The sequence below is a fragment of the Nematolebias whitei genome, chromosome 8, assembly GCF_014905685.2.
Source record: "Nematolebias whitei isolate Nwh7 chromosome 8, NemWhi1, whole genome shotgun sequence".
In the NCBI taxonomy this organism is placed as follows: domain Eukaryota; kingdom Metazoa; phylum Chordata; class Actinopteri; order Cyprinodontiformes; family Rivulidae; genus Nematolebias; species Nematolebias whitei.
Window position 1 is genome coordinate 22,962,763 of NC_056505.1, and position 26,612 is coordinate 22,989,374.

At 37.1% G+C, this 26,612-nt stretch overlaps 1 protein-coding gene across 2 annotated transcripts in view; it reads right to left on the reverse strand.

The window, feature by feature from the left end:
- The window catches only part of LOC119413986 (EGF-like repeat and discoidin I-like domain-containing protein 3), a 168,455-nt gene that overhangs the window by 56,069 nt on the left and 85,774 nt on the right, over positions 1–26,612 (reverse strand). For both annotated transcript variants that reach the window (XM_037681079.1, XM_037681078.1), the window contains one exon: positions 7,898–8,079. In XM_037681079.1, coding sequence (XP_037537007.1) covers positions 7,898–8,079 — 182 coding nt within the window. The remainder of the gene's footprint in view (positions 1–7,897; positions 8,080–26,612) is intronic.

Sequence of the window (26,612 nt, forward strand, 5' to 3'; positions counted from 1 at the left end):
TGATGAAGTCTTCTGGATCAAAGGTGAAACGTTTCAGCACAAAAAAAGAAACTGTCCAGATGACCTGACTGAAAAATGTTGGATATATACCGGTATTTTACCTATTGCCTATTACTAGGTACCGGCTTAGTTTTACCATCCAGGTGAAAATGGTGAGCTAAATTGTTATGTTAGATGACAGATGAGTAAAAGTAGGAACTCAATGATCAATGAATAGCTAATAAACTAAAACACATAAGACATTTTAAATAAATAGTCATTTGGGTCATGCTGACATATTCTCCGTGGGTTGAAACATAATTGTGAGTTGATAAAAGACATATTTTAATTATAAACAGATTTATTAAAAGCTTTGTGCTCATGGCTGTCTGCTCTGGTGATGATGCCAAAATAATCTAGATTGCAAGTCTGTCCTATAACCTATTACCGTGTATATCTTAGATCCTTATATACTGTTTCTTTTTATACTTTATATTTTTGGGTGCAACTGGGACGTTGAGTGCACAATTTCGTTCCACCTCATGTACCACATGTGATGCGAATGACAATAAAGATACTTGAACTCGAATGATTATAGCTCGTCATGAGAGAATAGTGAAAACAACAATGCTGTAATAGTGGCATCTCAACAACAACAACATCTTCAACAGCTGAGATTAAAAACACTCTTGACAGTATCACAATAACAGTCATAACCAGTAAGTATTTAATCAGCACATTTTGACACGGTAATTACAAAAGCTCAAGCGTGTTTTTTAATGACAAACAAAAAGCCCAGCTCTAAAAGCAGCTAATTTGTTTTTAACAGGAAAACTGTCACCGATATACAGTTGGGTTAATCCTCAACTAATTTAATGGTGTTTCTGATATACTCATTTATGCGCACATGCTCTAAGTGGTGATGAAAGACACATGTCCTGTCTTTAGCAGCAAGTTTATCCTCAATGTGCTGTTCAAGGACACTCCCAGTGTAAAGGAGCAAGAAAAAGGAGCATCCTGCTCTGACACCACAGCCACAACTGCCTCGTCAAATTTGTGAATATAAATGACATACAGTCCAAATAAGGTGCAATGTGATGGTGTGCAGTAAAGCATATGAAATTCTCTGGACCTGCATGCCCAAAAGGCTTTATTTGGTTACTGTCATGCTACAACTGTGAAATAAATTGTGAGAGAAAAACCTTTTTAGGGTCACAGTTCAGCTACAATGGACCACGGAGCATTTTAATATTGACTGTTGCACTGATGCGAAAGAGAAAGAGCTCACAGGAGAGAATGAAATTTACACTTTCTCAAATAGATTGATTTGCAGCTGTTTTGTGACCAGCACAAACACTGTTTTGGCATCAAACAAGCTTCTGTTGGGATTTATTGAAGCAAAGTTTTAAAAAGTTTAAGCATGAAGGGCCTGGACACTGATTGTTGTGGTGTGTCCTGTTGCATAAGTATGAATGGAAGCTCTTCTATCAGGATGCAAAACTTCAAGAGGATGTTGTTTAAATTATGAAGGGTGATTCATGCAAACCTTCACTACAGCTTTATTTTGTTGGGCAAATCAGAAGGAGATGCTTTTAGAAACACTGACTGTCAAGAAACACCAACACTGTTTGCAGCTCTTTGTGTTTCTGTGTTTGCTTGATAGTCTTGTTCTGATAGTTGCTTGGACGGAGCTGTTCATATTTCCATGAGCTCTGTCCTTACGTGAAAAGACATGTTCACTATATGAGTAGGATACAGTGAAGTACCGGCTTATTTTTTACCATCCAGGTGAAAATGGTCAGCTAAGTTGTCGTGTTAGATGACAGTAGTGTAAAAGTAGAAACTTAATGATCAATTAACACCAGTGCCGGCCCAAGCCTCCATGGGGTCCTAAGCAAAATTTGGTTTGGGGCTAATAATGTGGATTACTGCAATCAACAGTCAGATGATCAAATCATTCACCCACCTAACATAAACTCCTTTCAAATCTGACAGCCATGTTTGCATTATCCTATATGGATATTGTAATAAAAGTAACAAAAGACAAAAAACAAAACAAAACAAAAAAACACCAGTATTCAATGTGTTTTACAGCAAAAGTGTCATCTGGTTTATTATCTTTGGTTCCAAAGAACTGCAGCAGTAATGTTCAAAATAATTTCTGGTGCAAGATCAAGAACAAACAACAGATAAAATAACTTAGATGCATAAACATAAATTAAATTGTGCAAAAAGGGACAAAATAAAATAATTAAAAAAAATTAAGGAAATACTTAAATAATGTAAATGAACAATTACTTGAAACCACGTAAAATCAAATAAAAAATAAATTTAAAGTTGAATAAGTAGCTCTTAAAATTAGGTAAATATATGCAATAATTTGCACAATCTGAACTTAAAATATTAAATGGAATCATATAGAAATCATTACTAAAAAAAATAAATAAATTAAATAGATTAAATTCTACTTAGGCGGCTCCCTAGTGACCCCGGGGTCCTAAGCAGCTGTTTATTTTGCTTATGCCTTGGGCTGGCCCTGGTTAATACCTAATAAACTGCATGTTATTGAGCAAAATGCACAAGAAAAATTAAATAAACAGTCAACAGGTTCATGCTGACATAGTCTCCCTGAGTTGAAACATAATTGTGTGTTGTAGGTAAAGCACACATTTTAATTATAAACAGATTTATTAAAAGCTTTGTGCTCCTGGCTGCATGCTCTGGTGATGATGCCAAAATAATCCAGATTGCAAGTCTGTCCTATCACCTAACAAATCTCTTCTAATAAGAGCAAGACAGTGTGCGTTAAATATTTTAAACAATTTAACAAGCGGCGACTGCAGGCTTTTCATCCATCATGCTTGTAGAAGAAAGTAGCATCGTCATTGGTGTCAATGAAGCGCTGCGTATTGAAATTTGGTACTTAAAAGGTTACTTTGATTAATCAATCAACTGCCTGTGTCTGTGTTCATAAATCTGCATGATGTTAGTGGATTAACAGAACAAGCCACTCTCATTGGTGCTTTTTTGGATAGAGTCAAATCACCAGTTTCCTCAGCTGGCCCTATAGGTTCCAGTAAATGTAAAATAACTGATAGAGATCTGCGTCCAAACATTATGACATTAACTATGTAACTTCCATTAAAATAGACCCCCTTAGCCGTCACAAATGATTTGTATTGTTTCATTTTTTCAACACAGCTGGCTGAAGCAATATCTTACTGATATTGGTGGGACCGGCAGCATATTTCCCTTGAGTGTTCGAATGCAATTTTGCGAGCAGGATGTGGTGAGGTTGTGGAAAACTTGCATTCTCACACTGCGTTGGCATATGAACGGCAGCAAGTGTGTGTAAACCGCCAAATTAAAAGCCTGCAAACTAAAATAAACAGACACATATTCAACGTTTTGTCTGAGACTTTGTAATGCATCGCTACAACAACGCGGTTCTTTTTTTTGGTTTTGTTTGATTGATGACATTGGATACTGAAATCCAGATGTTTAAAGTCCCAGAGAAAAAGGTGAAAAAATCAAAGACAAACTGAGCCCAGTAGAAACTGATAAGGTTGTCATCTGTCAATATTAGCCTGTTTCGAATGACAGACATGCAGTCTTGCTACATCGCTTCTCCCTGCAGACACACCGCTGACTTTTTAGCTTAATCCTAAAACCCTGACATGTCTGTACACCTCTGTACTCATGTCCCAATTACCCAGACCCTCTGTAGAAACACACAATGCCTGCAGCATCCTGCGCAACATCCCACACGGCATCATTAAAGTCAAACACACAGCTTGAATTTTTTATGTCCCTTTCTCCTCACCTTTTCCACGTCGGCTTTCTTTCCTCTTTTAGCCCTCCCCCAATGCCTTTTTTAAAAATAAATTCATCTCTGCCTTGCCTTACTGTTCTTCTCTTACTATGTACAGCTTCTGTTTCTCCACCATTCTGTCGCAATGTAGTGTGCTTTTTCTATTATGCTTCTTTCATGGTTCAATGTCTTTCTATCACGTACCAGACACCAACACACCTCAAAGCTTGCCATCACTCATCATCACCGTCATTTAAAGAAAGAAAAGACAAACCAGGCTGAAAGACAAACAAACAAACCTGATCTAAAGTATCTGCTTAGATGTAAAAACTAGATAACGTATTATATTTCCATGTGGATTACTGAGCGATAAGAACATTATTGTTACGTGCCACCATAAAAGATGGGTAACCATGTAACTGCTTGCATGTTTTGTGTTTGTTTGGTTTTAGCAAAATGTCCCAGGACTTGGTGTATGGATTTTAACCCAACCCTCAGAAAGCTACAACATTGATCCAAGATAAAAAGGCCACCACACCCACTGGTAATTGATTTGAATAAAAACAACTATGGCTGTGACTCAGTCAATTTTATAGATACTGAGCTAAAATATAGTGTGGTGGTAGCTGAGAGTCATTCCTAATACAAACGTTGCACTTCAACTGATTGCATATTTCATTCAACCTTTATTTATACAGGTTAATCCCACTGAGCCTTTGGTACACATTTACAAGAGAGACCCGATTCTAATAATTAATTAATAAACAATAATTAACTAATAAATATATACTTTTTGTAGCAAACAAGGCGTCTTGGTGTAAAAAGGGGCATGCATTTGTACAAAAAACAAATAACCAACAGAAAGAATTAAGTCACGTTATAGAGTTTGAAGAACTTTTAGAAAATGTCTTCATTTTGGCTAAACTGTTCCAACTTTTGATCAACATTCTGCAGCTAAACCTGTTTTTAGTTTTTTGTCAGGGTCATCACATTTTGTTGTCTTTCAGACAGCGACTCTTACCCAGCTGCCTTGTTTGCAGCTAAGACATTTATGTCCAGGTCTCTCTTGTAAATGAGTCCCCGAGGCTCAATGGGATTAACCTGTCTAAATAAAGACTGAATGAGTGTACCCGAATCACTAAAAGAGCACGTGTGTGTGTGACACGTATTCTGCAGTCGTTTATTCACACATCTTTTGACTTCTGCACAAGACTTTTGTTTAAAACTTTTGCACGAAAGGCAGAAATGTTTGTGGACTTTGAGTTTAATAAAAAAAAAAAAAAATCACATTTTAATAAAAAAAATAAAATCACATTTTGTGGCAAAGTTTGTTTCTTAAATAATAATTAATGCAGGCAAAAAGACTGTATTTCTGGATTGTTTAGACATAATTCAGATTGATTATGATTAAACAAAACCCCTTTGAACAGATCAACAATATTCAATACACCTGTTGTTACTGGATAAGACTCAACTATTGTCACCAGTAATGTGTTGCACACGTTTTTAATTAAATGTTTTTTTTTTAGCTATCCATGTTATGATCCATATAATTTGATTTTAAGTTTGGATTTTGTTCATGACAAAGGTTCAGAGTTATGTAAAATGTATTTTGTTCATACCCAATTAAAAGGCCTGCTTTATGTTTAGAGAATAGCTGCATTTTTTTTAGAATTTATAATAAAATAAAATAAAGTTATGACTCCGTGCTCAGTAGATCTCATCAGTCCCTGTGTGTTTAAACAGTCCTGCCGTTCTGAGAAGTGGCAGACTACAAACATTTTTAATGTTCTTTGGTCTTTCTGTAACTTTTTTCTTCTTTTGTTTCTCTGTGGAATCAAGATGTGAGATATCTAGATACAAACTGCCCAAACCACTGTATTTAGAAAAAAATATATTTTGTGTTCACAGGTAATGTTATAATCACGTTGATACAATGTAGCTAGTTAAAAATCACGTTCATGTTTTTTGTTTGTTTTTGGAGCGACATGAAAATGTTTAATTTGTGAGCAAATGATCAATGTAAGAGTTTGTTCAAAATGAGTGGGTTTCTACAATAAGGCCATCATGTTACTTTACTGGTACAAAGACACAGTGTTTTATTTTTACATGCAGCCAGTCAGTCATGTTTTAACCATTTGCCCAACATAAATGAAAACCCACCATTTTAACCTAAGTCTCTACTGAATGTAGGGGGAGTGAAACTATTTTCGACCATTGCTTTGTATCTACTTGTTCTTCCAGGAAACAAAAACACTGGGATCTGGATCAGGGCAGAGCTGGCAAGAACTGAATGAATGTATGTGATGAGGGGATGTTATCGATCTGTTTATGTCGCTCTTTTGAAATAAGCTCCGCTTAATGGCACAGCATGAATGTTACCATTAACAATGAGAGAGAGAGAGAGAGTTTCATGTTATCAATGCCTTGATGAAATAAACATGAACTTTTTGCTTCTAATTTCTGAGCTTGTTTTCAGATAAAAAGCCCTGTAGGTGGTTATAAAAAACTACCATACAAAAGGCAAAAGAGAGGGACTTGAGCATGGAAATTACTGTTTCTATTGATTTAGGGAGTAAAATTAAACATCAAACTGTCCGTATGATTGCAAATTGGTTTGCACATCAGAATCTATATATATAAAAACACAACACATTAATGGAATGGATTATTCAAAGGCTTTGTGACAAAGTTTTTTCTTGGAAATCACGCCAAAGACAATATTATTTTAATTTTTTTAAATGACCACAGCTGCTATCAAATCTTTATTGTTCTGCATTCAAGCTAATCTCAAACCTTAGCACTAAAATAAACACAATTTGTTCTTTTAAAAAATGTTAATTTAATTTTGGAAAGCCATTTTTCCTATTAATTGTAATAAACTGTACAGCCCTTCCCCTGCCCCATCCTCTCTAGTGAAGGAGTGTCTAAATTTAATGTTGTATGCAACAGCCACCATATCTGTTCTTTGTGACATACATGAAAAAAAGCCTTTATTTATTTATTTATTATTTTTATCTCATCAACTTATGGAGCCATGCTGGCATTGCTGTCACCTCATTCAATTATTAATAATGAACAAAAGAAACATTTGACCATCAAGTACAAAAAGATACTGTAAATAGGCAAACAACTGTACAAACAGTTACTGTTACATGATAAATATTAAAGCCCCAACATTCCTTAAAGGATTGACTATTATAATTCACATACCACGCCATACTTTTAATATAAATTCATCTTGTGCTAAGAACAGACAGAGTTTTAGCTGTTTTGGTACAACCTTTTAAATAGTGTTATACACAATCTCATAATCTATTGTGAGATCAAACTCAATGTAACGCTCAGAAAATAAGTCTCAGCTACTATCACACTAACTTTAGCTCAACATCTGTAAAACTAACTGATTCAGTTTTATAATAGTAGGTCATCTTGAATTGGGGTGGCTCCTAAAGTTAATCACTTGTACATCTGATGATTATTCCAAAGAGTTTCATAAAAACAAAAAAATCTGTCCACTGGTTCATAAGATATTTTACTGATGCTACAGACAAACACACACACAGATGGACACATGCACGTACACCCAAATACAAACATTATCAGCCTTTTGCCCTTGGCAGCAGTTAATAAAAGCAGTGCAAGTGCATATAAGACAATTTCATATGCAACATAAACATTAAAATAAGCAATAACCTTACTGAAAAATGCTAAATTAAAACTCATCAGCACTAATTGATACACATTAGATTCTTGATAATATTATGCTCTTTCAGTTTATTGTTCACACTAACAAAATTTGAGTCTGCTCTAGCATAAAACCTTTTTTTTATATCTTTTTCATCTGTTTTTCCATTTGCAATTTGCCATCAAATGCACCACATCTGTATTAAACCTTGCACTGTAAATCCACAGCATCTACACTTTTGACTAATCCTCACCTACAGATAAGTGACGAATGAGACAACCTAAAAGCACAGGTACATCTTTACTATTTAAAGATGCAAACAGCAAGCGGTTATTTATAATTAAGGCTGCACCTGCGTTTTAATAAGCTTTTATCCTGGCCCAGCTTTGCTCGACGCCTGTCATGTGACGGTGTCTTACCTGGATCCACGGCCATCTGTCATTTTCGGCAGCAGTCCAAGCATTGACCAGGCCCTTCTTGTTGAGGCGTGCAAAGTATGGGTACCATTTCTGCAAGCCAAACAGAGCGCGGTGGGTGGAGGAGGCTGTGATCTGTTGGTTGGAGATGATACCACCCTCCATGCCCAGTGGTCCGGAGCATTCTGAGAAAAGAAAGGGAAAAGACAGATGAACCTTTTTAAAGAAAAACTCAGAAAAAAAAAAAATGCCAACAACGACACCTAGAATACTAAAAATATCACAAGGTGGCAGCGTTAAAGTCAAAGATACACTCACACACTATTTGATTCCTTGTTTTCATATAACAGTAATTAAGGTCCCCATTTGTTTCATACAGTAGATTCCTCACAGTTCCAACCTGTCATTAGACTTCTCTGTATTCTCACTACTCACATTTGACTGACCTATTTGGAGCTTTTGCTTTCAGTTTTTTCAACCAGAAACAAAACCCTTAGGCTTCTTCCTCTGTAGCTGTAGTCACTGCTGGCCAGCGTTAACCTCAGAGTCAGCAGGCTTTGTAACAACTTCAAATATCTTCACTGCGGCAGAATTCAAGAGAGCAGCTAAGACGGCATTATCCTCATAGAAGAGAACTGCTGTGTCCTTAAGCGATTTGTTTAGCCACTTAATCCTAATTGGTATGTCCAGGCATAGCAAATGCGTTTTGAGGAAAATACCAGAGGTAAAAGGCATTCTGGCAGGTTGAGCCAATAAAGAACTACTCGTTCTGCAAAAAAGGCACCGCTTTGTTTTGGCCTCTATAAAAAACAACATTTAGGACACATTTGGCAAGAAAATAATAGAAAACACCTGAAAGACAATGGGCTTGTAGTTTGAACTTGTAATGAAAAAAATGCATTCAACAATGACTGAGTTGATCAAATAAGACATCCTTCATCATTTTTCTTGCAAACATTTAATGTATTTTGTAGGTATGCATTTGCAAACTATTTAGCTATGTTTTTACAAGAACACAGAACTTGTGCAAAGGTCTCATGGTGGAAGAGCACTGATACAGCTCCCTGCAGTTCAGCTGTGGCTGTGGTATGAAACAGCTACAGCACATTGGTATTACAATTTAATGAGGTATGTCTAGAGTTCCTCGAGAATCCTTCAGCCCGAACAAACTGTTAGAACAAAAATGTCTCCACTCAATGCCCAATCGTGCAAATCTTTTTCTTTTAAATTGCAACATATTCATAGTGATTAGGAACTGGTTTCACATTGGAAACAGATTCTGTTACACAGACATGATGCACTTTGGCCACTTCTTCTGGCCTCTAGTGCATAGTAGCCTCAAAGCGTTGTGGAGGTTTGGCTGCATCTTTAGTAAGATGCTTGAGGTTTAATTAGTATTTATGTCAAGCAAATAGTTGATATACCGTATTTTTTAGACTTTAAGAGACACTTAAAATCCTTTAATTTTCTCAAAAATTGACAGTGAACCTTATAATCCGGTGTGCCTTATGTATTAATTATGGTTGTGCTTTCTGACCTCGAACTGATTTTATGTGGTCATTGTGAATGAGTTGCCTAAAGTTTGACTTATCTGACTGTTCTGTTTCACTTAATGCGCCTTATAGTCCGAAAATTACGTTAAATGCAATAAAGATATAGCTAAGGATATTTTTAATTTTAGTTTCAAATGACAGATTGAAAATGTCAGGTGAATAAAACAACATCTAGTCTACTATCTTCTTCCCGACAACACCACTTTTACTGCTTCAAAAAAACGTTCAATACAAAAACAACTGGACTTTACTTGTAACAGAAGACGTTTCGCTCCTCATCCGAGGAGCAACATATAGCGACATAGGAGCGAAACGTCTTCTGTTACAAATAAAGTCCAGATGTTTTTGTGTTAAACGTTTTTTGAATTTATCATGTCCTGGATGACTGAGAATCTTCACCAGCACACTTTTACTGCTGAAATATTTGCATTACTTCAAGTATATTGAATCCATTAATAGATTATCATCAGAACCAAATGATGCTGAGCATGCGTTCCTTTAAAGGAGTTCCCAGGGAAGAGCTAATGTTGGATGAAGAGCTTGAATGTTCCCGGGAACATTAATGAGTGCTATTCAGTGGATGTTCTGACATGTTTTATAATGGCTACAATGAATCTGTGTTTAGCTTATTTTTCTATTAGAACCAAAGAGTATGACATGATCACTGAAAATAAACTTTAAATGTACAGAAAGGTTTATTTTGGACAACTTTTGTTATTACAATGGGACAGTGAGGCAACCATGCTGTGTGTCTGGTTTGTTTTCATACAGCAAAGGAAATAGGAAGGAAGGACTTAAAGAAGACTAATCAAAGGATTTTTTTTTAAAATACGAACATGTATTCAAAAGAAATACAAGAGAAGAGATTTGTTTTGCTAGCACAGAAAACACAGCACTGGTCTATGAGCTCTGGGAGTTCAAAGTTAGTGATGAAGTATCCTGTATTTAATCTCAGTGATGCACAGCTGTATGTGTGCAGAAAAAAAAATAAATAAAGTGGGAAGGTTTCCTTGAATTCTCCCTCAGGTATTCATTTACAATAATAAAGCGGGAATGAGTGAAAAGGTTATTATCAGTTATTATTCAAGGATTCAATGATTCAAGGTTCTTTATTTGTCATTCACAACCCATGTGGTACATGTGGTGGAACAAAATTATGTACACAGGGTCCCAGTTACATCCAACAATAAAATGTAAAAGAAAAACAATGATAACATCTAAGATATGAAGTAAAAAAAAAAAAAACATCAACTAAAAATACACTAAGCACTAGTAGCATTAAAGCATTATGTTGAACGGCAGCATGAACATGAGTCTGTGTGAGCAGATGAGCACAAATGAACACATCAACATTGAAACAGATCAGCAGCAACATGAAACAGATCAGCAGCAACATGAAACAGATCAGCAGCAACATGATGTGATTTTTCACAGTGATTATTCTGGTTAGAGATTCATGAGTCTAACAGCCTCAGGGTAGAAGCTGTTCCTCAGTCTAGTGGTTCTACACTTAATGCTCCTTAACCTCCTTCCTGAGAGGAGCGGGGCAAAAAGTGTGTGTGCTGGGTGAGTGGGGTCCTTCATGATTCAGGTGGTTCTCTTCCTGTATCTGGAGGTGTAAATGTCTGTGATGGTGGGGAGACTGACTCCAACAGACTTCTGTGCAGCCTTCACCACTCTCTGTAAAGCTTCTCTTTCTGCAGCTGTGCAGCCTCCATGCCACATGTTGATGCTGGAGCACAGGATACTCTCCACTGCACATCTGTAGAAGGAGGTGAGGACTGAGCGTCCCAGACCAGCTCGCCTCAGCTGCCTGAGGACTTTTATTATCTTACCTGCTTTAGATAGCTCTTTGAATGGCCTCAGCTTGGAAAAAATATTGTTTAAGTTCTGACAAGCAGCTGGTCAGAGCAAGGCAAATATCAAAATGGATTACCATTTTTAAATAACCCAATCTCCAAACGCACATTAATTTCTGGTAAATTAACTATTATTCCTAATATTCCTGCCTGAAGAGCCCAGACTGCACTGGATGTGTTCACAGATGGCTGATGATGTCACCATTTGTGCTTGTAATTGTGCTGTGTAATGCAAAACTGACAGTACTTTTTATTAATAGCTTGCAAGATAGCAAATATTTAATTTGATCTTGACCCCATTCAGACTAGTTGCTTAGCGATCTGGTCACAAATTATTTTTATTTATTTACTCTAAAGCTGTTAATTGAGCTACATAAGAAGGAAGTAAGATGATGATTGTTTCCAACCTTGCCATAGAATCCCACTTCACTCTATTTCTCTTGAAATGATTCATTAAAATTGGACTACAAACTTTAACAATCCTGTTTGTGAATTGGGGTGTATCTGAAAAAAATAAAAAAAATAAAAGCAGCAACATTATGGGTCCCACTAATGTGTCTGTTCACAAATGATTAACCAGATGTTTGTAAAACTATGAAGAGGGAGAAGCTGAGAGCTTCAAAGTGTCCCAGAAGAACGAAAAGAATGTCACGCTCAGACTCCAGTCGGCACCACAGATGGCTCAAACCAACTAAACTGCAAACTGTAGCTGAACTGTGTCCACGCAAAAATCAGCCTTTAGGGGAAGCCTGAAGCAATAACCACCTGAAAGCTCTGATGCATCCTTCAACATTTAAACAAAACGCCTACGCATTTCATATCCAGTGCTTACAAACAGGCACACACAAACCAAGAGACAATTAAACTGGCAGTGCTGAGAGCTCTAAGACTTTCACTATGCAAGAAAGCCAAGCGACAGGAGAGAATGAAACAATGAAAACAACTTTAGCACAACTCATCCAGCTGCTGAAGCTGAGGAGCTCGAGTCAACTGGGAGCCACGGAGAGACTGAATAATGTCTGAGGAGAGTCCAGGGAGGATCGACTGGAGGCTGGAGGAAAGAGAATATCTGTGTGTACCAACAGAGATATGTTCATATATTCCAGTAAGGTAAATAAGTTTTGCTTCACTTCTTCGTGTGTGACTCACTGCTTCCAGACTGGTGTAGGTGGATGTCCCGGCCCTCTGCTGGAGCTCAGAAAGCTTCTGATTTTATCATCTCAAATACACCCAAGTTGGTCTTGTTGAAAAGTTAAGCTTGGGACAAACAGCTTTTAGTTTTTTTACGAAATAGATTTCTATTTAAACTAAAGGCTTGGACATAATAAGATCTTTATATGTAATTAAGTAAGTAAAACTTTATTGCTATAACACTGTTCACTGAGATATAAGTCACAAAGTGCTTCACAAAGGCAAGATAATTTAAACAAAACAAAAAAGCAAAAAAAAAAAAAAAAACAACATTAAACAACATTAAGTAAAAGCCTATCTGACTAAAAATGTCTACAGACATTACAGACAATAACATTTGACTTGAAGACCTCAGATTCCTAGACAACGCTAAAGGATCCAAAAGGTCAAGAATGTATTTCGGAGCCTGGCCGTGGATAGCCTTGAAAGTTAAAACCAACATTTTTAAATTAATCCTGAAGTGCACAGGAAGCCAGTGCAGGGAGGCAAGAACAGGAGTTATGGGTACTCTTCTGTCAGTTTGAGTCAGCAGCCTTGCTGCAGCATTCTGTACAGACTGAAGGCAGGCCAGGGAGGTTTAAGAAAAACAAATATATATATATATATATATATATATATATATTACAATAGTCTAAGCAGGAGGAAATAAAAGTATGAATAACAATCTCTAACTCAGTCTGTGACACAAAAGGTCTCAATTTAAAGATGTTCTGTACATGATAAAAACAGTTATGACCAGTAATTTTATAATGATTGTCAAAAGACAAGGAACTGTCAAAGATGACACTCAAATTTGTGAGACTATTTTTCACGGAAGGAGCAAAATACGCGAGATGTTCGATTAAAGGAATCTTATCATCTGGGGAAATGATGTTTCCGTTTTGTTTGAATTTACCTGCACGTAGTTGATGTCCAGTTAAAATTTGATTTCAGACAATTGTTGAGTTCAGACAGTTTGTACATCATGGAAGGTCGAAAAGAGCAATACGATTGTATGTCATGATCTTTGTTGTGCTGAATAAAGGAGTAGATAACATTTGAATTACATACGTTTTGATTTCAACTCCAAGACTCATACTTCTTTGTTCATTTATTTGATGTTGATGTGAGGGAAATATAATGCACAGAGCTTTAAATCAAAGATAATTTAACTCACAAAGTTATGGAGCAATCTTTTTTTCCCCTCAAATATATATTCCATTCTTCATCTGTAAATTCAAAATGGAATATTTACTGAGGATCCTATTAGAGATATTTGAAGGCTTATGAATCAACTTCAGCAGCTGCAAGAAATCTAAGAGGAAGCACATTTCAGAGGCCTTTCTATTATAAATCCCTGGAGGTGTAAAGGTACATTACTGATACAGAGAAGTCATGGTACTGACATTAGGGTGCATTTAATCAAGCATGAAATGTGTTAGTCACAGTTGATCACAACTATCATCTAGACGATGTATTTTTACTGCATTTTACTAACTGCTATGACAATAAATAAATAAATAAAATGGGGAATATACAATCAAAAGCGCCAAAGCTAAGCAAAAACAGGCAGTTCAGATGACAAGGTCATCTTGAAGTCATGCCTGTTTGTTTTAAATCAACAGTGTAGAAATTCTCCTGTTGATCCACAGCAGAAGAAGAGAGTGAGAAGTGGATCTATGGTAAGCCAAAAGGGTCAAAATCCACACATTTTGAAATGTCAGATTCAGTTTTATTAACACATTTAATTCTGTTATCAGACATTTAACAAACAACATGTGGATATAAACAGCATGCAAACACTCAGCTGAGCAACTGGCTGCGTGTTCAACATTTTGTATTATGAAAAAAGTCCATGCTCAATAATCCAGGTATACAATCCAACAATTTTCAGTCAGGTCATTTGGACAGTTTCTTTTTTTTTTTTTTTTCTGAAACATTTCTGCAAAAAAAAAAAATAAATAAATAGTCCAGATGACCTGACTGAAAATTGTTGGATGTTGTATTATGCATTTTATATCGGTAGATGCTGTTGTGTGTTGCCTTTTACTCTGCATGAGATTTAGGCCAGTTAATTAAAACAATCATATTTTCACTAATCTCAATTGATATCTATACCTTTCAGTTTTGGTGTTTATTAAACTTTAACATGTGACGTAGAATGCTGGTTGCAGATCAGACTGAATTAGACAACCCCAAAAGACTTTTTGATTTTTAACATTTTTACTGAAATTACCAGCTGATATATCTTTTTTTGTTGTTTAAGGCCTCTTCTCTAGCAAGAGTGGTTTGTTTTTCTGTCTCAGCTTCTGGGAGGGTTGTTGCTTGTTTAAAATAGATGGAAAGAAAACTATTGTTTTGCATTTGTTTCTTTTTCTTGCTGTACCAATCCTGCACGCAACAGTAGTCCCAAAATTGAGGTACCGGCATGATTTATCTGAACTACTACACCCCTTGAAAGCTCACAATAAAGACTGTTTTCAGTCCTGAAAAATGAACAAAATAAACAAACAAACAAACAAAAAATCTAGACGAATTTAAAGCCAGAATACCAACCCTGAAAATGCTGCACTTGTAAGGAGGCAAATACTAGCTGTTTTGGATTAAGGGTATTCTGAAGTAATATAACTATAGTTATATTATATATACTATACATCTGCAGCCTTATTAATATACCTTTGGCACATTGCATTGAAAAGGTTGGTTGGCAAAATGAGTGATAACGATCCTAATCAAATTTAAAGAATACAGGAAGTTCACATCAATAAGGAATAAAATGTTATCACCTTAAATGTGCAGGCATGTCGAATTAATAAAGCTCAAGGCTAGAGCTGTAGTGGTGGCTTTTATATATAAGGAGATAAAAGCTTCTAAAAACAGCATTTCGTCCAGTTTTCTGAGTGAGACCTGGCATCGTGGGTCAAGAACAACAATGTTGCATCAGCATAAACTATTTGTCTAGATGTTTTACCTCTTGGCCAGCAGTCTAATGAGAGATTATATGTGGATGTTGTGACAAGACAGTGCTGCAAACTTCACTCCTTGTCACCTTGTGGCAATGATGGGCCTTTCTTAACGAGCAGCCTGCCACTCGTCCATCAGAGCTGCAGTGGCAGCCAGCCCTCGGGCCTTGCCCTGCTGGCCTCTGAGCATACATCAGCCCCGCGACAACGCACATCACTAACACCAACACCAGCGTGCAGTGACAGCTGAATCTATCTCCCACAAGCTCTGCCTACGCTCTAAACAAATTACTACTCCAGTGAAATTAATGCCAACACACCAATACTAATGAGCATGCAAGCAAAAAGAGAGGATAAAGGAAGGAATAATAAACGAATGAAACAGATGTCAGCTGTATAACAGAGGTTTCCCAGGTGACAAATGAGGCCGAATGCAATGCAGATATATGCACAGTTTTATGTGCGGTTAAGTATTTAAATTTGACAGAGTCGGCAATTAGCATTTAAATTTAAAGCGTTATACCAGAATTACACAAACAAACAGTAACACATGCACACATCTCTTTATACCAGTTTTGTGATGACTTATACAGGATATTCTATGTCTGAATGAAGCAATAATATTCTATTTGAAAACACAAATGTATTTATTTCTCTTTTTGACATACACCATGAACATTTTAATAACCAGTCCCTACACTAGTCTAGCCCTATACTACAAAACAAGTACACCAAATCAGGGCTTCTGTGATTTAGCTACTTTCACAAAACTAAAAGTTCACTCAAAGATAATAATGCACCACTTTCCCTCTCAGGTTCTATGTACGTATATGCATCATTTACAGCTTCTTTCACACAAAATTTACCACTCAACCTGACAGTTCAGTCAAAAGCTTGGGAATAATAATAATAAATAAATAAATACATACATAAATAAATAGATACATAAATAAATAAATAAAAATCATTACATAATTACTTCAACTAGGTCCAGTGCGGAAAATAACAAAACAAAGTTCCAATTTTTTTAAAAAATATTCCTAAGTTTGGCTTTGAATGTCCCAAATTGATGAGCATATCATGATTCTTGCTTGAGAAAACACAATTTACTTGTCATGATGGTGTGAACAAAGTATTTCCATTTTAATCAAATAAGTACATAAATGAAATACAATGCAATACAATACAATACAATACAATACAATGCTGTACAGTGCAATACAACAATCACTAAACAATTACCTTTATATATATTTTTAAAGCATGCCATTATTGTAGTTAGGTCAGTCTCTCCCCACAGCAACAACTGTTTGTCTGCATAGCATAAAAAATATAACAACATTCAATGTTTAAAATTTGTGATATAGCACATTTTAGGCTGTATGAGGTGTGTTTAGACATAATGCTGAACCCAAATCAATTCATCTAATTTTGAAACTTACATATATTTTAAATAGTAAGTAACTGTAACCTTGTCACTTTATATGGTAAATAGACTGTACTTATATAGCACTTTTCTATCTTATCAAGATACTCAAGGCGCTTTACAACACAAGCTGTGTCCTCATTTACCCATTCATACAGCACTCTACTAGATCTATACAAAGATAACTGAACAAATCATTCTAAAGAGACTAATCAGTGATTTATCACATTCATACACCGATGGGAGACACATCAGAGGCAATGAGGGTTCAGTGTCTTGCCCAGGGGCACTTCGGCATGTGACTGCTGGTGGATTCAAACCTCCAACTCTTGCATTGGAGGACGACTGCTCTAACCACTCAGCCACAGCCGCTATTGCTTTTATGCCAGATGCCCTTCCTGCTGCAACCACAGACCACTGAGCTACCACAGCTCTCTGTGTGGAGCAGAAAGCTGCCATCTAGGGCACCTGGGGGAGCAGATGGTGGGGGTGGGGGCCTTGCCCAAGAGCCCAGAGTTGGGGCAAACGAGGGTGGAGGCAGATATGGGTGTTTCACTTTTCCCACCCACATTTTGATGTTGTCGGTCTGGGGAGTTGAACCGGTGACCTCCCAATCACAGGCCCACATTCTCTAACCTCTGTTCCACCACTCCCCCTAAACCATGTCACTTTAAACACAAATCTAAATAACTGCAGATCAGAACAATGCTGAAATAAACAACATAAGACATGGTGTTTAATGTTGGTGAATGGCAGGGTGTTTAGTGGTTATCCCATGTAAAGTCCATCTTAAGTCCCAATGTAGTAAAACATAAAATAACATCTATACCCTCATATTATCTTAACATTTTCTTCTCAGCAGATTCCTGAAGGGCTTAAAGATATTTGGATTCATGTTCATTTCATTGTTGAAACCTGCTTGTTTTCTTGAACTAGGGGGTGGAACAACAAGTTATTCAATCCAACAAGAAACGTCAGAACTTGTGCCCAGCTCCAGGGGCTGAAAAAGCTAGAATGCAGAAAATGTTCCCTCACAATGAAATATGTTCTACTCATATATACATATATACAGCATCCAAACATGTGCATGCACTCAACATCATGCTTATTTCTGTTTTTTGCACTTGCTGGTTTGAAATTAAGTTATAATCTAATATGAACTATATGCATTGAAGATGATTTATTTTCGGCTGAATGTGCTACAGTCTCTTTGCCTAAAGATACAATACCCAAATCAATTAGTTATGATATATATATATATATATTTAATTTTTCTCAGTACTGGATCTTTAACTATGGCCATTTAAGCAATAAATGTCATTAAACAGCATTAAGTGTTTTCAGCAGTAACACACTTGTGGTTGAGATGCCAAGCCAACCGAAGCAAAAGTGTCGTCTTACTAAACTTTATGGATTCTTTTGTGTTTGTTTTTACAAATAAAATATCTTGCCAAGTAATAAACCTGACTTGTAGTCACTTCTCACTTACTATTAGCTCATTTAAGTCAGTACGGAATTACACTGTAATTACTTTAGGAAAAGGCAAAACTAAGACATACTTTCACATGATTTTCCCACAGTGAGTAGAGCAAGAAAATAGAGAATTTCTTCATCTACATAAGCTTGTAGTGGCAGGACCTGCCTACACACACACACACACACACACACACACGCACGCACACACACACACACACACACAATGTGGGCTGAAAGAACAAGTCAGAGGAGATGATGACTGCTCATCTTACAGGCATTCACCCACTGCTTTATGCACACTATATTTTTGGGACTAGAAACTGAGCATACAGCCTGGATAATAAGTATCAAATACATTTTTTTTTTTAATTCTCATTTTTCAACATTCCAAAAAACAATGCTTTTAAAATAAACTGATATGCAAGTATTTAAACATGCATGTAACTTTTTGAATGTTCCTGTGAGTCACACATCAGTCACTTAAGCTATCATACTTACATCTTGAAGAATAGATTTTATTCAAACAAACAAACATAACATGTAGTTAACTATCAAGTAAAATTACTTTGGTGGGCACATTAACACTGGTCCTATCTGTCTATCTCTTCCCCAAAATACTACAACTCAAGCTGAATGTCTGACCCTTCAGCTTTTTTCTTCTGAGAAAATATCTCACAGACCACTATCAAAACTTTCCATGTCATCAAATGTATAAAATATTGTATCTGACTGACACTGATTTATCTGACAGTGATAAAAAAAACGTGTGCTACAGACATTTTTGTTACACAATGTTGTATTCAAGTTCACTGCAAGGTTTTCTGTATTTCTAAAGACACACTAACGACTTGCATAAAAAACACAAGGCCATACATTGTTCAAATAAAACTAAATGGCTTCTATGAGTCCAGAGCATACAACTGACAGTATTACAATAAAGCCAAGCCCAGAACCAACACCAAGGCTGTGACAGTGGCAAGAAACCACGAAAGTTAACCTGTTAGAGCTGTTAAACTGCCACAGCATGCTGCCAGTTCAAGTTTATTTTTTATTCAACCTTTATTGAGACAGATTAGTCTCACTGAGCCTCGAGGACTTATTTGCAAGGGGAATCTGTTTTAACAAAGAATGATGGAAAAAGTAGACAAGCATAAAAAATGTATATAAAGTGTAAATTGAAAAACAAATGGAAGAAATTATATATATATAAAAAAAAATAAACAGCTACATTGTAAAGTGGTGTAAAATACTAAAAAAAAAAAACATGTCTGCGTTGGTTTTTGCCATGAACTTAGCAGTTGTTTGAAGCCACTTAGAGGTCAAGGTCGAGAGCTTCAGAACTTTTTGCAAGGTGTTCCAGGTTACAAGAGCGGAGTAGGAGAAGGCTCTATTGCCAAGTTCAGTCTGCACTGAGGGAACACTGCAGGTAATAATGTCCCGAGAGCGCACGCTGTGGCTGCACTCATGCAGTGACATGTAGGAGGAGATATATGAAGGCAACAGGCCAAGACGTGATTTGAATATCAGAATCAGAATAAGCTTTATTATCATTGCACCGAGATACAACGAAAATATACCAGTAATAATGTACCAGTGAGAGAGTCTACGTGAAGTTAATGATGATCAGTTAACCAATGAATACATGGTGCTATGGTGGGCATTGTAGTTACACTGTTATGAATCTTAGCACATCATGATAGACAGCATCCAACATCTGCAAGGTGCTTGCGAGAGCGTTCTTGTAAATAATGTCACCACAGTCGTGGGAAGGAAAGTTTCAGTTACAAGGTGTTGCCTAGCATTCAGAGTTAGACCTATTTCTGAAAAGAAACCCAGTTTCACGTTCAGCTTATTTACCAATTTTCAATGAAAATGTATTACTACAGGTTAAAAAATAAAACAAAAAATAAAACAACAGTTTGTCGACCCCTGGCAAACCAACAGTTGTGCTACAATTATGAAATTATGTTAAATTCTGGGCAACATGGTAGCGCAACTGGTAGAGTTGCTGCCTCTCAGCGAGCTGGTCCCAGGTTCAAATCTTGGTCCGGGGGGCTTTCTGGGTGGAGTTTGCATGTTCTCTCCATGCATGCGTGAGTTTTCTCCGGGTACTCCGGTTTCCTCCCACAGACCAAAAACATGCATGTTAGACTGATTGGTAACTCTAAATTGTCTCTAGGTGTGAGTGAGAGAGTGAATGGTTGTTTGTCTCGTTTGTCTCTATGTGTCCCTGTGATGGACTTGCGACCCGTCCAGGGTGTACCCCGCCCCTCGCACAGTGATTGCTGGACATGGGCACCGGCGACCCCCGTGACCCAAAATGGAAGAAGCGGGTAAAGATAATGGATGGATGTTAAATTCTGTAAATGTGCTCCTAACTGTATACTTTCTTGTTGCTGGAGGCTGAAAACTTCTCACCTGTTTTCTCCTCTGCTATACGTTGGGAAAAAAAAAATAAAATCCGAACTTTGTTTTAACCAGGTCTACACTTTTGATACTGGAACACTAAACATCATGAGAGACATTGAGAAATTCTGAAACTCCCAATGCTTTATAATGAATATTTTAATGAACTACATCTGGACATATTCTTCAGCTGCTGTTTACCAAAACAGCTGTGCACTACAGACGTATTACACGGAATGATGCCTCGTTAAGGAGAAAGGCTCAACAAGAAGAACAATAGTATATACTAAAATACAACTTTTGCTTTAAAATTATTTATTTTAAAAATACAGACAAAATGTATGTAACTGTTTGTAGAGGTCAGATGAACAATATGCAATTTTGGGCTAGTAGATATTACAAAATGCGGATGTCATGTGGCTTTTAGCATTCTAGTTTAAGCTGTGGGCAACTGGGCAGCTGTGGATGAGTGGTTAGAGCGGTCGTCCTCCAATGGAAGAGTTGGGGGTTTGATTCCACCAGCAGTCACATGTTGTAGTGTCCCTGAGCAAGACATTGAACCACTAATTGCCTCCAATATGTGTGGCCCATTGTTGTATGAATATGAACTAAAGCACTGATGGATTCATTCAATTAGCTTTGTAGACATGTAGTAGAGTGCTGTATGAATGTGTGTGGAGGTAAATGAGGAAACAGATTGTATTGTAGAGCACTTTGAGTATCGTGATTAGAGACAAAGGTGCTATACAGCCCATTAACCATTGTTTAGTTTAATATAATAAAAATGTTTTATTTTAACATCAACCATCTAGTGCACTTATGACCCACTCTATTACAACATGTTAATGTGAGCAAGACTCTCAGTGTAAAACATCTCTATGTCATGTATTATCCAACCTGTTCTCAACATAAAGCATCAAATCCCAACACTTTGTCCAAACCTTTTTCCATCTCTAAGAAATGGACCATGTATACGTTTGACACTCATCAGCCACGTCAAGCAAAAACAAACAATTTGCTTTGAAGAAAATTAAGGTTTTAATTAAGTTTGAAAAATTAAAACAATCGGAATGACGCTGAGGCAATATAAAATATAGTGCGTAGGGGTGTAATAAAATGAGTACAAGTCTAATCAAAAGCAAAACTTTGAGGAAAATGCAAACAAAAACATATGTGTTGGAACAACTTATTTATTCCATGTGGTCTTTTTTTATGAGTAACACATGCTGGGAATGACTGTCCTCCTTCATGTGAGTCACAGCTCATTTTTAATAAAGACAATAAAAATAAGCATAAGAGTTTCTATAGTTTTATTTTGATGTAGACAGCTTCACAATGATCCCCAGGAACATTCATACTGATTCAAGTAGACACAATATTAGTCCACCTGCTAAGCTGAGAAGTAAATGTAAAGGTCTTCCACTGAACTTACTTATGATAAAACGGACTGTGAACAAAATAAACATTTTGATTCTTTTGGAGTGAAATCAGTTTGGGATAGTTTTGGCCTGAGGACTGATGCCTCAGGAAGATTCTGCTTCTAGCCTGTCAGTGATCATAACCTGCTTTCAATCACCTCCAAGAGACAATAGTTCCTCACTAGATGACAACATAAGTCAGAGTCAGAGATAATTATTTGTCATACACACCACACGTGATGCATGAGGTGGGACGAAACTATGTACACAGGGTCCCAGTTACATCCAACAAAAGCACAAATTGTAAAGTAAAACATTAGTAAGATCTGAGTCATGAACTAAGAATATACTATATTCATTAAACTAAGAATACACTAAGCACTAATAGTACAAAAACAATGCGCCAAAACAACAGCAGCACGAACATGAGTCTGTGTGAGCAGATTAGGCCTAATGAACACAGCAACATGAAATAATCAGCAGCATGAGATCAGCATCATGGATAGTCAGCAGCACAAATCAACAACCAAGTGGCATTACAGCTATTTTTCAGTTTTTTTTTTTTCCACATTGATTTTTCACAGTAATTTTCACAGTGATTTTTATTTTTTTTCCTGGTTAGAGATTCATGAGTCTAACAGCCTCAGGGTACAAGCTGTTCCTCAGCCTGGTGGTTCTACACTTAACGCTCCTCAGCCTTCTGCCTGACGGGAGCGGGGCAAAAAGTGTGTGTGCTGGATGTGTGGGGTCCTTCATGATGCAGGTGGCCCTCTTCCTGCATCTTAAGGTGAAGATGGCTGTGATGGTGGGGAGGCTGACAAAAAATATTTCAGTTTTTGTTGCTTTTGATGAGTATTGAGGTAATAAAAAGGCTAATCCAGAAACAAGCCTTTTTAATTTGTAAAGAGTCATTAGTGTCTTTAACAGTAGTTTCTCTCAGTGAGGCCCCTTCCACACTGGATGTTCACCCCTTCAACATAGTTAATATATTAGAACATGAATGCTTTGGCAAGTTCTTCAGGTGTGTATTGAGAAATAAATGCGTTTTCCATTGTGTTTGTTCAAACATGATGGGTTAACAATTAATTTAAGCGTGCTCAAAACTTCCATAGCAAGGTGGTGGTGATTTTTCACTAACTGTCTGCACATCTGGATCCTGGACAGAGCATGGGCAATGCACTACACTTTATTGCGTATTGACAGAGAATTGGCCATACCAGCCTCAAGCCTATGCCTGTGATTGTAACCAGGTCATGAAAACAACTGAGCACAGACTACTGAGGCAGTAGCATTGTGATATCATGGCATGATCTAAGTGCATATCTGCATTTTAAAGCGGTCTAAAAGCACTGTGGTAGGTTGAACACATAGAGCAATATAAGGGAACAGGAGATATTGTCTGGTGAATACTAAGCAGCAATATCATGATTACCTTCCTCTGGAACAGGAGAGTCCAATGGTCCTCGAGGGCCACTATCCTCCATGTTTTAGATGTTTCTCTGTTCCAACACACCTGATTTGACCCAATCAGGACTTGTGGAGAACATGACAATGTAATTCAAGCATTCAATCAGGTGTGTTGGAGCAGTAAAACAGTCAGGATAATGGCCTATAAGGTCCAGAATTTGAAACCCCTGCTCTAGAAGAAAGCTTTCCAAATATAACGCAATCTATCCATGTTCTAATATGTTGTTTAGATCATGGCGAGTATAGCAAGGTCATCACCGAGTGTGAAGGGACCAAATGACTTATTACACAAATGTGTGGTGCATTTTTTTTAAATTTGGAGATGAATGACTGATAATATTTATATATTTTGAAAAGGAGTCAGCTTTATAAAGTAAATACTGATTCAACTTTAATGGCTGGTCTTTCTTTTGGTAAATGATGATGCTCATTTCATTAACTGGTTAAGAAATTGAAATTGTGTTAACTTTGTTTAACAAATCATATGAGTATAGCTGTAGCACACCAAATTTATTGCAAAAGCATGTCAACAGACACCAGAAAGCTGCTTATAACACTGACTCCAAGCTTTAGGGTTGTTTAGAAGTGGTGACATTTATATTAGCTAAACAGTGAAGGACTTGTGGCCCTGCTCACAGTACCCCTCTGGGATATGTATAAATGGGACACACTTCCTAGACTCTTCATCTTCTGAAGGTGTAAACACCACCCAATTACCGCTGAGAGTCAGCATTTTCACCTCGCGGTCATTGTTTCACGTCAGATCTAATGTGTTTAAACACACAGCCAAAAACAAGTCATCCTAATAATCAGTCGGCACCACAAACCTGACAGCAAAAATGCTTAAATAGTTGTTGAATAATGCTCTGTACACTTACTGAATTTGCAAATGGAACTTCACTTCTAATATTTATAATCACTAATCCAACTCATGTTTATTGCAGTTAGATTTTTTTATTTTATTTCTCTCTGTCGTTTCTGGTGTTCAGTTTGTAAAAGCAGCCATTATTTTAGAACATTACCATAAAACATTGTTTTTGTCGGTTTGGTATGTCAAAATTTATTCACCTGAGACCCCATTGAAGCAGTTGTGGTGCACCTGAGATAGAAAATCTGAGAACTTAATTTGTGAGTGTCCATGCAGGAACAGTGGCTCAGGGCTCCACGTCTGCTGATAAATTAATTATAATATATTATTTGACTGCTGGGAGTTAATAGTGTAAAATCTTAGGAATCTAGGAATATATTTTTCAGTATTTTGCCCTCCTTGGATGGCAGCCTCCAGCTCTAATGTTAAAAATCTTGGTGTTATTTTTGATCAGGACATGTCTTTTATCTCCCACATAAAAAAAAAAAAAACAGTTACCAGAACTGCCTTCTTCCACCTGCGTAATATTACTAAAATTGAAAAAATCGTATCTAAAAATGATGCAGAAAAACTGGTTCATGCTGTTATGACGTCTAGACTGGACTATTGCAATGGTTTGTTATCTGAATGTCCAAAAACTTGTTTAAAAAGTCTTCAGTTAATGTAAAATGCTGCTGCCAGAGTTTTAAATGGAATTAATAGGAGAGATCATATCTCTCCAGTTTTAGTTTCTCTCCACTGGCTCAAATTCAGAATAGAATTCAAAATCTTCCTTCTAACCTACAAAGCTCTCAACAACCTAGCTCCATATTATATGACAGATCTTATTGTCCCATATTTTCCTAACAGAGCACTTCGTTCTCAAACTGCAGGCTTACTTGCGGTCCCTAGAGTTTCAAAAAGCAGAATGGGAGGAAGATCGTTCAGTTATCAGGCTCCTTTTTTGTGAAACCAACTTCCAGTTTCTGTCCATGAGGCTGACACATTGTCCAGTTTTAAGACTGGGCTTAAGGCTTTCCTTTTTGATAAATCCTATAATTGGGGGTGGCTTGTCATGCTGCTATAGGCTTAGACTACTAGAGGACAAATTGACCTCATTTCTTAAAATTAATTGTTAAAACTGAATACCAACAGCTTTGTTGGTTTTGAACAAGTTTGACATGACTGTCAACGAGGAAGAAGGCCGGCACCGGAGGAGGGGGCGTGCCAAAGAGACCATCTTAGCACCAACATAACTGGTTTGTTCCACTTTGGAGTAAGCTGTCTGGGGGAAGAATCAGTTTTGTGTTGTGTTTCCTTGACTTGATGAAGCCTTCTGGATGGAAGGTGAAATGTTTCAGCACACAAAAAAAAAGAAACTGTCCAGATGACCTGACTGAAAAATGTTGGATTAAAACTGAATAGTTTTCATTTGATATTATTTCTAACATATGATTCTCAAACTGCCATTGTGTATCTGTTCCTCCTTCCTTTCTCTCCCTCGTTGACATGACTGTCAACGAGAAAGAAGGCCGGCACCGGAGGAAGGGGCGTGCCAAAGAGACCATCTTAGCACCAACATAACTGGTTTGTTCCACTTTGGAGTAAGCTGTCTGGGGGAAGAATCAGTTTTGTGTTGTATCCTGATGCATGCTCAATAATCCAGGTAGAAAAATCTAAAAAAGTTAAATCTGGTCCTCTGGACATTCAAAAAAACAAAACAAAGCAAATCAACAAAAAATGTAGAAACGTTTCGTCTCTCATCCGAGAGACTTCCTCAGTCTGAGGAGCTGTATTCAGCTCAGTCTCTTAAATAGCACCGTCTCAGGGTGGATCAACCAGTTTTGCTGCTGACAACCAAAACCAGCTGATCACATGCTCAAGAAGGACCATCAGCCTAACAATGGATCATTAGCACACTGATGGCTGTTTACTGTTCACAGAGGGCTGAGTGATACTAGCAATCACAGCATTGTAAGAGGGGGACAGTTGAACCCGGAGGCCTCCACCCCTGTTTAATGATGGACGGTTTCTTTTCACAAAGATGGCCTCCTTTACTCCTCTCTCAAACCATCGTTCCTCTCTGTCCAGGATGTGAACATCTTCATCCCTGAAAGAGTGACCGCTGGCCTG